The sequence below is a fragment of the Lissotriton helveticus genome, chromosome 2_1 (genome assembly GCF_964261635.1).
Source record: "Lissotriton helveticus chromosome 2_1, aLisHel1.1, whole genome shotgun sequence".
Lineage (NCBI taxonomy): Eukaryota > Metazoa > Chordata > Amphibia > Caudata > Salamandridae > Lissotriton > Lissotriton helveticus.
The window spans coordinates 23,778,541-23,792,865 of record NC_136059.1 but is presented as its reverse complement, the minus strand read 5'-3'; the positions used below and the strand labels follow the sequence as shown (position 1 = coordinate 23,792,865).

Sequence of the window (14,325 nt, the reverse complement as noted above, 5' to 3'; positions counted from 1 at the left end):
GCAATAGAACCCCCTTGGCATACTTTGTGTTTCTCAGTCCGTAAGCATTGTGTCATGACCTGTCTGTGGTCGTTGTTTGTCTACATTACTGTTAATGTATGTATAGAGGCTGTTGTGATGCATGCCACGTAGTGTTTTGATCCACGGGTGCAGCAGAGCAAGTCTTATGTTGATTTGGGAGCTAACAGAGGTCTCTTCTATGCTTCACTGCTTTTCTTCTCTTATATTTTGCTGCTGGGATGGTGTGCTGTGTGCAGTGTCTCAGTAAGTTCCTAAATCAGTTATTTTTTTACTTCCTCCTTGCAACACATCACTTTGAAGCAATGCTATCAATCAATACGTTACATTAATTGAACAGTCAGACACCATTTTATGTCGCGTCATGTCCTTTACTTAACTCACCCTCTGGCGGACAAGTCTGATGAATGGATTGCGTGGCAGGCAGGCTCCAACACTGAAGCGTGTGGCTTACTCTACTCTAGAAGCGTTGGCAGCGGTGGTCACTCTATACTTCCTCAGTTGGGTGCAGTTTATTTGTTATGGTGACATTGTCTGAGTTGCCTCATTGCCTACACATGATCCTCTGCCCAGTAGCCTCCAAGGTCCTGGTTTGTGTCTGAAAATCCTGTAATATCTCAAACGAGTAGAAATGGAGCCTGAGTTGGCTGCGCTAATCCAGCTCGTGGTGGGTGAGCGATCCAATGACCCTGTGTGCCTGGGTGATGTCTGAACTTCTGTCTCCATTATACCTTCTAATTCAGATGCATTTTATTTCCCACATTTCCTTCAACTTATGAAAGTCCTCCAAGGTGTCAGACTGGTTTGGAAAACATTTCTTCTGATTCCTTACCTTGTGAATTTCCCCAGGCGCCAGGCTGGATCCGGAAACTTTTGTAGTAATTCTCCTGTGTGTGTAGGTGGCGCGCCTTTGTAAGTTCCTTTCTCTCTGCACCTGCCGGCATGAATCCAGAGCTGCTGCAATCCTGCCACTTCTCACCCAGGTTTTTCCCTCTCAACTGAGTGTGCAGACAGTCACCTCCCTATGACTGCCGGGTTTAAGCTGTGTCAAGACTAACGGTCTTATGGAGGTTCTCAACCCAGGACAGTTCGGCCTGGACCCTCTCCTGAAGTATGAGGCCCTGATTGTTGGAATGTGGATTGTTAGTAGCGGCAGATCTGCATTCACCACTGGCAATAATGCCACTGACAGGATGCAGGGCTCAGATCAGGTCTTAGAAAAGTATTCCCATGCTCGACCCTTGGTAACGTGGCTGCGAGCAGGCAGGCTTAACTTCAAAGACAGGTATGTAAAGCATGCAAAAACACCAGTTCGGTAAATAATTAAGGCACAACAGAAAATAGAAAACAGACACCAATTTATAAAAATAGGAAATATTTGTATCTTTTAAAGACCCCAAAACGGAAAAAAAATCTACTGTAGGGAACCAGAGATATGAATATTTAAAGATTAGTCACTTTCTAGTGCTTAGAAACCAACAGTGCCACATTTAGACAGTTGGTTGCGTCTGGCAGGGACACATTCACATTCAGCAATTGTTCTGGAGGATTTCTCACCAGACTCGTGCAGCCGCCTCCAGCAGGTGGGGTCCTGTTAGAACTCCTTCCTGAAGATCCTCTCAAGGGTTGAAACCGTCCAACACACACTCCAAGTGTCTGGAATCTACAAGAGGGTCCTTGGAAGTTTAGGACTTCAATTCCCACAATCCACTTAGACAAAACCCTTACAAATCCACTGGTAGTTCTCCAAGCTGAGGATTCTTTGTGGTGATGTTCCAGGTGAGCTCTGTTAACCTGTAGCTTGCAGGGTGTCCACTCTCTAGTCCTTTTGAAGCAGGTTTGATCCACAGGGCTGTCGTTTCCGATGGTGCAAAGGCGCCGTCTTCAGAGTGCAGGGCCTGGTGAATACACATCAAACTCCTCAGCCTGGGCCCTTCTTGCTCTCTTAGGTTTCAAGCAGCAGATCTGAGAGGCACGGCCCCTCTCAGATACTTATTCAGTGGTCTCTGGGGTCAAGCAGGAGGGCAATCCTGTCCAATGAGGTGCAGGGAACACCCCAGAGCGTGACCACTCCCTCCAAAGTGTGGCAAACGATATCCCAGAAAACACTATTCTTACAAAATTCAATATGTCAGAATTTTTTGCAGAAGGAGAAGAGCGGCTAAACACACCCCCAGGATGGCTAACATCCATAGTGTCACCGGCTTGCATCTGCTCATTCCTTCCTTAAGCTGAGCATCTGGCTTGGGTCAAAGAGATTTGTAAATGAATCTGATGTCTTTAGCTCCCCCCCTTCCCTTGAAGAGCATTATTTACTACCCCTCCCCCTGGCACTGGCATTCCTAAGCCCAGCAAACATTCCCCCCCCACACACACAGCCAGGCTCCCCCACTCATCTCTGACCAATCAGGGCAGTGCAATAAAGGGCTGGATTCTGACTTGCAGACAAGAAAGTCTTATAACTTCTCGTCTGTACATTTTAAAATAAATTCAACAATACCTTATTCTTGGAATTATCATCGCCATCCTACTGAGCCGTGTAATCCTGGTTTATGGCTTTTCTTTCTCTAGTTATTATCTAATAACGTCGTCCAAGGTTGAGCTGTGGGCTGGGATCTGCAATGTAAACATGAACTGGGCAATTTCTTCAATACCAGGGCCTATAAAACCGGTTTTATAAGGACCCTGCTTTTACCTACAGGAACCCCCACCCCTGCATCACCTAGGAAAGACTTCAGGGGTTCGGAATATAACACAATATTGCAGATCCTCCTTTCACAGGGCTCCTGGCACAAAAGTCGGTTTTGGCAGGCAGTTTATCACAATGTGGGGAGTGAAATGTGCTATTGTAGTAACCCCAGGGCATATAAAAGCCTTTTTATAAGGATCCTCCTTATAAGGACCATACCCCCCACCCCTGGAATACCTAGGGGAGACTCTGGGGGTACCTACCATGCCCAAACATTGTAGTTTATTATTTGTTAGGTGCCCCAAACACAAAAGTCAAGTTTGGGCACAATATGCATTTTAAAAGCAGTCCTGCAACACAGGGCTGTTTTTAAACAAACTGCCCTCAGGCTCTCAGCAGTGCACACATGCAAGTACAGAAAGAGCTGCTGGCCTCTAAACTGCCATGCCCTATTATTATACTAGGGACTGATAGGTAGTTTCCATCCCCCTGCCCTATTATGTACTAGGGCCATAGAGGGGAGGTCATGCCAATCACAGTCGCACTCCAACCCATAGTGTACCCTAGTGTATGGAGGTATTTTTTACTGTATTCTACATGTGTCTACAGCATAGCCCCGGGCCTGTTTAGGCAGAGCCCAGGGTCGGTCAGTCAGTCAGTCAGTCAGTCACCACCAGTACGAGCGAAAGGTTAGTGGGTGCCCAGGGCGCAGGAGGACTTTGCAACACTGATATTCTGGTATGCACCCGGACAAAACCAGAATCTTGCCCTACAGTAATCACCAGGTGGGAAGACTGCCCTGGCCTGCTTCTGGAGACCCAGACTTGCCTTCTGACGGCCCTAGGCTGTTTATAGCGAAGCTGAAAATGACCCTTGAACGGTTTGAATAGAGTAGGAGCACTGCCCGCTCTCTAGGCTTACCTTCACTTCGGTAGTTCCCCCAACAGCAATAACCCCTTCTGTGGCTTTGTAAAGTGCTACCAGCAGAGGCAACACGTGCCTCCGCAACAACAGACCAACATTATCTAGGACACCAGTGGCAAGAAGCTACCCAAACCCCTACCCTACACTTGCCAAAGAACCTCTTTAAATAGCCCTTGACATCTCATGATCAGGTTTTATCACCTTTCACCTACCCCGATAGAAGAGCATCATGTCCAATCAATGGGTGTTCCAGATCGTGCAACAGGGGGACACTCAGTTCTTCCTCTTTTATCACCCACTCCACAACAAATTCCGGAGAAGTTCAGGCTCTCTTGGCCAAAGCAGCAATAGAGAGGGTGCCAGAGTCCAAGGTCGGGACTGGTTCCTTTCCCTGTTATGTCTTGGAGCCGACAAAGAATGAAGACCTTGGCCCCATCCTTGATCGGCGCCTTCTGAACTTCTTCCTCCAGAAGGACAAGTTCAACATGCGCACCCTGGCCCAGGTTCTCGCTGCCCTGGAATCAGGAGATTGGATGGTAACATTGGACTTACAGAACGCATATCTTCACATTTCTGTCAAGCATTCTTTGAGACATTACCTGCCGTTTCAGGTAGGACAAGATCACTTCAGTTCTCTTGCTCCCCTTGGGCCTTTCCAGGGCATCTCAGGTGTTCTCAAAGGTGATGGTTGTCGTCACAGCGCACCTGCAGAGGTTGGAAATGCCGATCTCCCCATACTTCAGGGGAACATGGGATTGAAGGCCGTGCACCTCTGCCAGTGGCTGCACTCTGAGCCTCACCCTGATTGCCCAGCACCTGACCCGAGCTTTAAACTTCAGGGCGGACAATCTCCGCCATTGTTGCCTAGCGAATCACGAATGAAAGTTACACTCTTGGCTGGCACAGAGTATCTTGCAGCAATAGGGAGAACCTTGGCTCGAACTGTTCGCCACCACAGAGAACGTGCAGCGGCAAACCTTGTGTGCTTTGCAGTTCCTGAGGAAGTCATCCCTTGGAGACACCTTCTGCCAGGATTGGGGTTTGGGACTCCTGTATGGCTTTCCAGTTCTCCCTCCTCTGCCCAGGGTGCTCAAAAAGATCAAGAAAGATCCGGCCCATGTCATCCTTGCGGCTCTCGACTGGGCGTGGAGTGTGGGTTTCCTGGAACTTGTGGCGATGAGTATGTGTCCTCCAATACGTCTGCCCCCCCGGAAGGCCCTCCTGTTGCAGCAGCAGGGCTGAATCTTACACCAAACCTACAGCTCTATGCATGGACATTGAACAGCGACAGTTGATGGCTTCCGATCCTTCCACCCACCCCCTCTGAAGTGACGTGTGTCATGCTACCAGCCAGCCGTCCATCTACTAAATCTTTTTACGCAGGGCGCTGGGAGAAGATTGTGGTCGGATGTCCCTCTCGAGCTCAAAGGGAACGCCTATTATCAAATGTTCGCCTGTTTTGGTTACCCTTACCAAAGCCAGGCCTTTCGATGGGAGTGGTCAAATGTTATCTTTTGGCCTTCTTGCTTTTACCTCATCAGCCATCTTTCTTCAACTCGCCTGTTGTAATGTTTTTTTTTTTTTAAAGTGGCTGCTCCAAATGTTCCTGCCAACGCTGTGTGTGATACCACAGTGGGACATTAATTTGGTACTTACTTACCTAATGGGCACTTTCGAAAAGATACACAATTGTCCTATTTGCCTCATCAAGGTAGTATTGTTAGCCGCCATGACATCGCCCAGGCGAGTAAGTGAACTCCAGCCTTTTCTCTGGTTATAACATACACACCTTATTTTCCGGACAAATGAGTCCTCCCAACAAGAGCTGCTTTCCTGCCCGAGGCAGTCAGGCTGTTTGACATGGGGAAGCCCATCACCTTGTTGACTTTCTATGCGCCGACCTATCCCTCTGAAGAGAGTGAGCGGCCCCATCGTCTCAACCTTAAGAGGGTACATATCACTGACAGGTTAACCAACTGTTCATCAGGCTCTTTCAAGCGAAGAAAGGCAAAGAGGTGCAAAAGAGGACCATCTCTAGATGGATCAAGTTATGCATCAAGATTTGCTATCGGCTGATTAAAAAGGAATCCCCAGCAAGCCTGCGCACTCATTCAACCAGAGCAAAGGCAGCTACCACTGTGTTATTACCAGGTGTGCCACTCGCGGTCATTTGCCAGGCTGCCACATGGGCATCTATCCTCACGTTTGTCGAAATACTGCCTTAATAGCCAGGTCCGGCAGGATGGGCCTTTTGCCCTATCGGTCTTGCAGGATTTCCTGGTCTGAGCCAATCCACAGACCCACCCCCCGAGGGGAGGTGTCCTGCTTTGGTATCTATTCATGTTTGGAGGAGTCTGCGGTTAGAAGTCTCTCTCAGAAGAACAAGTTACTTACCTTTTGTAACGCCTTTTCAGCATGGTGCCCAGTTGCCAGTTGGACTTCTTACTTTGAAGATTGTATTGGCGGGGGTGGTACCTCCAGTTTGTAGGGCCAGAGGTCTTCAGACAATCTCCATTCTTCCCCCTTTTGCTGTTTCTTGCCCAGATAAGTTGGCCCTTCGCACCCACCTTCTTTCCCAAGGTAGTATGTACTTTTCAAAGGAGCCAATGAGGATAAACGGATGCTTAAACTGGACCTCAGGGATGTGTTATCTTGTTACTGAACCTGAGAGGACAGCGTCGATAATCCAGTCCTTAGTGAGTATTGCTGAAGCTAAGATGGACAAGTCTGTGACCTGGGGCACTGTTTTGCATTGGGTCATACTTTGTAACAAGATCTGCTCTGCCCTAGCCAAGACGGACCCTCAGATTCCCTCTGTCTTCCCTCCTGCCCAGATTAGTTAGGGCCATGTATACGTCTGCAGGGTCTGCAGACTTACCTGTCGGTTCCTCACTTCACTTCTTGATGGGCTGCAAATAAATGCATCGGCAGCAGTTCAGTACCTCGTATTCTCCGATAGTGTTGTCTGCCTGACAGAGCTATTCACCAGAAAGATCCTCCACACCAGTCTGACACCTGGAAGAACATCTGTAAGGTGGTGAATCTGTGGGGAGATTGTGTCCACTAGAAAGATTGTCACAGAGGGTAAGTAACGTTTTAATTCCTGAAATTGTACACAAACCAGTCTCTGTAACCCCTTTGCATCACCTGGTTTTCTTTCTATACAAAACCATCACACTTGTTCTAGCACGTAGTTGGGCCTCCAGTGAATTCTCATAGTTTTACAGATGTGTTGCATGTTGTATGACCCAGCCAGAGTCTGCCCAAGTCAGATTCCCTTTGTTTTTCACCTGTGTGATTGAATGATCTTGCGTGAACGTTGCTCATGTGCATTGCCCTAATGATGCACTGTCACTCTCATCTTGAAACACGTATAGTGACTGCTCCCCCACTGTTACCTTTCCCTCTTCCCAGATACTGCAGAAGCCGAATCCTGAGCTCAAGCAGCAGCTGGCGAGCTATTCCAAGCGAGTGGCAGGGTCTGTCACCGAACTCATCCAGGCGGCTGAGGCTATGAAAGGTAACCCTGGCAAGGGCTGGCTGCAGCTGAGGAGTATTGGGCACTGAACCCCAGGCTTCTCTGGAAGTGTACTCTCCCCTGAGAACCTGAATGTCCACATAAGTGTTTTGATTTTTCATGTGTCAATAATATACCTAGGATATTTTTGTGTTAACTCCTTGTAGCCACACGTTGCACGGCCTGGTTTAATATTGTTGTACTTAACTTGTTATGAAATGTCACCAAGGCCATATTTTATTTTCAGTTGGATACTTGATAATAGTTTTTGGTAAACTCATTTTGAAAGGCTTTTTTGATCCATCCATAAACGTAGCTGCCTCTGCATTCGCAGCATTTAGAGGTGGTCAGAGCTGCTGTATTCTGTGAACGGCTTCCACCTCTGCGAAAGATAAGCGGTTTCAAATAGTAGTTCCAGTTATAGTGCTTAGGCAAACCAAATGCTTACAGGGTTACGCCCTTCTTTGCGTCCCAAGTGCTGTGGCTTGCACTCTGGGTGCTGACTGTTGATCAGGTACAATAAACAAACAAAGAGTGTCTTATGGTTACACTAAACCACATTAGGGAGCACAAAGAGAGGAGGGGAACGGCCTCACTTAGGACGTTAAGGAAAGCCCTCACTCACCACCTGGTGATGACATGCTTCATCATCGGGCCCCACCAAAGAGACCGAGTGTCTCATTGGTGTGCTACAACGCCAGATCTACTGCGGAGCAGGTTAGTAAGATTTAGGATGTGTTGGTGCAAACTAAACTAGTGAATGATGAAGGTATTAAAAATTGTCTGTAGTGTATCAAAAGGAAATTTTATTCTATGATCACTAAAGTCCTGAAGAATTGCCTGGTAAAATGACACCGTTTCGTGGCTAGAAACATGTCGACTGATATCTAGGAATCTACCACTCAACTAATTGTGGACTGCTTCCATACACATAGATTTTAATATAATGTCTTTAGTGATCATACAATAACATTTCCTTTTGATACACTACAGACAATTTTTAATACCTTCACCGCTCCCCCTCCCCTCTTTGTGCTCCCTAATGTGGTTAAGTGTAACCATAAGACACTCTTTGTTTGTTTATTGATCATAACCGGGGAATAAGAGTGTCAATCTACTCTCCCTATCTCTCTTCTTGTTTAATGTTCATCAGCTACTGCGCTGCTGGTCACCCCAGCCTTTCCGGACTCCACGAGCTCTTTCCAGTGCGGGGCCTGGTGCCTTATCAGGGATCAGAATCCACGGGTAGGCTGAGTTTTTAGTGTGCAGTAGCAGGTTACGTGATTCCTCTGGTTACCCATCAAGGCAGACCATAATAGTTTGAAATATCTTGTGTCTCTGCTATGTATCTCTTCCAATTCCCACTCTGTTGGCATGGTTTGACAGGGCCCTACATGAGTAAATGGGCACCTGTTGAATTGCCCCATGTCTTTGATGCATGGATCCGGGCCTGTGGGTGAGCCCCAGTTAGTTCATTGTGACCCAGCAGCCGTGTCTGTGCTGCCTCCTTTGAGGCTACAGCCTGGATGTGGTCACTATTTTGTGCTAGTGTGTTTCATAAGTGAATATTGTGTGAAGCTGGGTGAGGCGTACGGAGACAGCCGTCGGAGACATTATTTGTGCACAGAAACCTTTTTTAGTTTCGGTACTTTGAGGATGGCCACAGGAGAGCCCCTCTGTCAGCAGACTTAAAGACTAGGGCATTGATATGAAATAATTGCACCAGAATCACAAGTGCCAGACTCTGAGGCACGCGAGGTCACTCTAAGCGAAGGGAATGCAACACCTGGTTCTTTTGAAGTTATGTTGAGGCTGGCCTCATTCAGAACTACCACTACTTCACGAGCAGGGCTGTCCATTGTGTAGATTTGTCCACTACAGAAATGTATCTGCACAACTAGGTCAGGGTATTGAGTTCTGCCAGGTTGGCACAGTTCAGGCCGTTAACATGAAAGAGCGTTCAGTGTTGTCTGCAAGTTCCCCTGTAGCTCACATGCTGTGCACATCCCTGCCATCTGGTGATGGGCTCAGCAAAGTGCAAATTGTATTTCTTTGAGGAAGTCGTTTCGTTTGTGAGGTGGCTCGTTCTACCCCCCGGAGCCCACAGTGTACCAAGACACAGACTCCATCTTGTTTTTTCTGCCATTTGATTCAGATGTGTTTTGACTGCTCTGTTACCATGTTACCAGTTCATCGTTATAATGCTGTTCTAACACCCGAGGACTTCTAGCATTAGACATTACCTGAACAACTGCAGCTCACTCCGAACATATGAATGTGTCCAGCTGGGGTCGGTGACATAGAGAATGGCTTAGTTCATTCTGCCCTCATGCAATAACAAGTTTGCATGGTTGGACTAACATCCCAAGACCACATCACATCCACCTGTTAGGTGTGCGATGCCTTCTGTTACAGACCATGTGTGGGTGACCCTGCAGACAGGGACCAAATTGACTGAAGGCGAAAAAAGAAGCCCAATGTCTGTGTCCCCTCAAAGAATGAACTTGGGAGAATAAATATCTGCTGTAAACCTTTCAAACCCTACACCCAGGACTAAAGACTGAAAAACCTCAGACTTGCTCATGGTAGTTTTTAGACTATTTAACGCTTAAAGGCACCACTGACAACCAAGTAACCTCAACGTCGGACCCTCCATCCTGGAGTCGAGATGAGCCAAACGCACGTCAGTCCTGCAGCAGAGGAGGACACTGACCCTCATGCCTTACTGCAAACAGATGCAATGTAGAGGATCATTTCTGTTGACCTTTACTGGTCCTGTTGCTGCATGTACGTTACAATCTGCATTTCTAGGTCAGACAAAGCGTTTATTCACTTTTGAAAAGGCCTTCTCTGAGATCAGACATTTCCTAGAAACGGAGAACGGATGCTGTCCCATCGACGACTCCACCTCAAGCCTCCCGATTACATTCTGATTCAGAGACTTAACTCAATCTAATCCCAATGCCATTGTTGGGATTGGCCCTCTCTGCAGGGTCACCCAGAAACCTTTTGTCTCCACTCCTCCCGTTTTGCTGACATGTGTTATTCGTTGCCTTTAGGAATGTGTACAACTTATTGCAGATAACCAGTGCTGCAGTACTTGTGTTCACTCCTCAAACCATGGTCCAGTTGGCCTACACCTGTTAGGCACATTTAATTTACTTTTGAGTCCCTTGTAAACTGTCACCGTATGTACACGGGCCTGTAAATTAAATGCTATTGGTGGGCCTGCCACTGCAGTTGGTGTGTCCAGTTGCAACTGCCAATTTGACATGACTGGAAAGCTTTGTGAAGAGTAGTATCTCTTCCGGAAGTCTAGCAATGCGATCTGTGAACACTGCATGCTTTTTGTGCCGTTATTCCCATTCAGTATGGGAGAAGATTGTGCAGGTGCTGCCCAGAGTCTCGCAGGAGGACCGGATTGTACTCTCCCAAGCCATTTGAGACGGGTGAGACGCAGCAAAGTTCACCATCTGATGTGGCTTTGAAATGACAGACTCGCTGGGCAGAGCGATTTCCATGATGATGGCCGTACGTCGCCACGCCTGGTTGAGGATTTCTGGTTTTTCAGGGGATGTCCAGGCTAATCTTATGGACATGCACTTGATGCTTCTTGTCTCTTCAGGGATTAAGCAGATGCCGCACTTCAGCATTTCAAGGACACGAGAGCTACAGCCAAGTCGTTGTGCCTGAACCACAGCTGCCCAGCCTGTGTCTGCTTTTCTCTCCTTTCATGGCTACGGAAGGGGCTACCAATCGCCCCAACCCTATTCCGGCCATAGGGGCCCACAAGTTCAGCACCCTCTGTGGGCCGTGGACGCTGTTCACTTGACCCCAAGGGTCAGGAGGCCAGAAGTCGAGCCAAGCACCTATCCTCTTTTCCACTGCAAAACCTTCCTAGTCTGATTCCCCAGGAACATTCACGGCTAGTTGGTGGCAGAATACGCCATCATCTCCACCAATGGCGAAACATCACCTCGGACAGGTCGGTGTAGCAAATTTTATTTAGTTATTTATTTATTTATTTATTCAAAGTTTTATATAGCGCGAACAGGATCCTTACAGATATCAGAGCGCTTCACAATGACAGGGTAGGGGCAGTAGGAATGTACAGAGGTAATGGGAGCAATGTAGTAATCACTAACATGAAAGGATAATAATAACAGACATAAAACATATCAATATACAGTCAGGTAAACAAGTCATATAAGACGGCATAAGTCATTGATCCCACTGCAGAGGTGTTCAGGTACACTTTGGGTGTGTGGAAGGCTTATAACAATGTTTTGGTATAGAGAGAGCATTGAGTGGGGTCATCGGGAGGGTGAATCAGTGACCCAACGTGTATCATATATTGGTCAGTAGAAGAAAGTAGCGTAATAGTGTCTCCCTCAGGTAGAGGTATAGTGCCAAAGGACAAGGTGAGCATTGACACAAGGCAATGCAGAGTCTCTGATCCAACACCTATAGCGTTCAGGAGATCTTGGCCAGAAGGATGGTTTCACCTCTTTCTTGAAGAGTGCAGTGGAGGAGATATGCCTGGTTTCAGGAGGGAGCGCATTCCAGATCCTGGGTGCCATTCCTGAGAAGGAGCGCTTGTAAGTTTTCTCTTTCCGGAATCTACGGGGTTTCAGGAGTAGATTTTTTGAGCTTCTATTGGATCTCGAACCTCCTGATATAGACAACTTTTGAGCGAGGTAGTTGGGTCCATTGTGGTGCACTGCCGCGTGTGTCATAACTGCAATTTCTAGTTGTATTCTGGCTTCAAAAGGCAGCCATTTTAGGGACTTTAAGTCTGGGGAAATATGCGAATGTTTTCTTGAGCCAGTAATGAGTCTTGCGGCAGCGTTCAGGGAGGCTCTTAAGGGTGCTGTTGTGGATAGCGGGAGTCCGCTGAGGGCCACAATTCCGTATTCTATTCGAGGGATGACTAACGCTTGTACAGCAGTTCGGAAGTCTTCAGCAGGGAGGAAGGGTTTAATTTTCCTCAGGGTGTTGATTTGGAAATTAGCTGCTTTTGTGGCTTTGCTGACGTGCTGCTGCATGTTGAGCCTGGCGTCCAGTGTGATGCCTAGGGATTTCGCTGAGTCCATGATGGTGGGTTGGACATTGAGTGCTGTTAGGTTGTTGAGCCATGTTTGGGTGGTTGAAATTTTCGCCTGGGGTGAGATGAGAAGGAACTCAGTTTTCAGAGCATTTAGTTTGAGGTGATTATCGGCTAGCCAAGATTGAGTGTTAATTAGCGTGGAATTCAGATGTTTGATATCTTCCGGGGATTGTAACTTTAGATAGAGTTGTGTGTCATCGGCGTACATATGGAATTGAACATTGGATGCTTGAAGCAAGGTGGCGAGCGGTTCCATAATGAGGTTGAACAGTGTTGGGGATAGGGTGGATCCTTGTGGAACACCTAGATCTGCAGGCACAGGTGTAGATAGCACATTGTCGATCTTGAACCTCTGAGACCGGTTGTGAAGGAAGGACGAAAACCATTTGAGAACCGTTCCCGATAGTCCCATTCTAGTACTTAGCAGCTCCAGCAAGTTCTCATGTTTGACCGTGTCCATTGCTGACGAGAGGTCAAGAAGGATGAGGAGGCAGGACTCATTGCGATCAAGAATTTGGAGGGCGTCATCAATTATGTGTGTCATAGCTGTTTCCGTGCTATGTTTCGCTCGGAAGCCTGATTGATGAGAGTTGAGGAGGTCAAATTGGTCAATGTGTCTTGTTAGTTGGAGTTGGACACATTTCTCCAGCAGTTTGGCCAGGGTGGGGATATTGGTGATGGGCCGGTAATTGTTTAGGTCAGTCGGATCAGCTGTAGGTTTCTTGAGTATAGGCGTGACTTGCCCCACCTTGAGGGAGTCCGGAATGAGGCCTTGTTGCAGGGAGCTGTTGATGATTTTGGTCCAGAGAGGGAGGAGCAAGGGGATGAAGTCTTTTACCGCATTAGCAGGTAGAGGGTCCGTGGGGTGATTAGAGGGCTTCAAGGTGCAGAGCAGTTTGCGGATTGCTTCTTCCGAGTAGGTATCGAAGCACAGCCAAGATGCCTTGTTTTTAGGTTGAATGTAAGACATTCTGGAGTTGTTGGGGAATCGACTTGCATCCAAGATGAGGTCATTTCTTATGTTATCCGTCTTTAGCTTAAAGAAAGCAGAGAAGGCTTCACAGTGTGGGGTGTCGCATGTTGTGCTGTTTGATTGTAGGGGTTGAGTCTTTGTTTGGGTCTTGATTAGTTCGAACAGCTTTCTTGGCCTGTTTTTTGCTCGATCCAACTGACGGCTGAAAAAGTCCGCCTTTGTGCGCTTTATTTTCCTGAAGTAGGCGTTTCTTTTGTTCTTAAGCCTTTTGAGGTGCAGTGCTGAAGGGTCCGATCTCCAGGTGCGCTCTGCCATTCGCATAGTACGCCTGTCGTCATTGAGTCTATCATCATACCAGGGGTTAGAAGTTTTGGTGGAGACTCTCTTCAGTTGAAGTGGGGCGACTTCATTGACTACTGTGTTCATAGAGTCAAGGTAGTGGTCCATCAGTGTTTGAACATCCGAGGCACCTGAAGGGGGAAGAAGGAGATTGCCGATGTGGGGAGGCAGGGTAGAGGGGTTAAGGTACTTCATGTCCCTTTTCCAAGTTTTAGATTTGATTGGTTGAGCTGGGATAGGTTTCACTTTTTCATTGATAAAGAAGGTGATAATGTGGTGGTCAGACCAGTCGCAGGGTTGGATCGCCTCCAGTTGTGTTGAGTTCTCTTTGGCAATGATGAGATCGAGTATCGAGCCTTTGTCATGTGTTGGTCTATCGCATATTTGGGTGAGGTCAAGCGCATTAAGGAAAGTTTTGAGACTATTCACCACTGTGTCTTTCTGATCGTTCCAGTGAAGATTGAAGTCACCCAGGTAGACTTGGGTTGTCTGCCGACCGGCATTGGAAGTGATCATGTCCATGAGTTGTTGGGTGAATATGAGGTTGTCACCAGGCGGGTGATAGATGAGATGTAAAGCACAAGCTTGTTTGCCCTCGCTGGTGATGTCGAGGCAGAGGAGTTCACTGGAGGGGAAGGCGGGAGGGGTGATTTTAGTAACGGAGAGGTTGCTCCTAAACATGCATGCAATTCCCCTGCCCGTCTTGCCAGGGGGCCTGTCCAGCCTAATGATGTGATAATTGGGGGGGGGGACTAGTA

At 47.5% G+C, this 14,325-nt stretch overlaps 1 protein-coding gene across 3 annotated transcripts in view; it reads left to right on the top strand.

The window, feature by feature from the left end:
* TLN1 (talin 1) overlaps positions 1-14,325 on the top strand; it is a 750,278-nt gene that overhangs the window by 676,654 nt on the left and 59,299 nt on the right. For all 3 annotated transcript variants that reach the window (XM_078674421.1, XM_078674420.1, XM_078674419.1), the window contains one exon: positions 7,046-7,151. In XM_078674421.1, the coding sequence (XP_078530547.1) occupies positions 7,046-7,151 (106 nt within the window). The remainder of the gene's footprint in view (positions 1-7,045; positions 7,152-14,325) is intronic.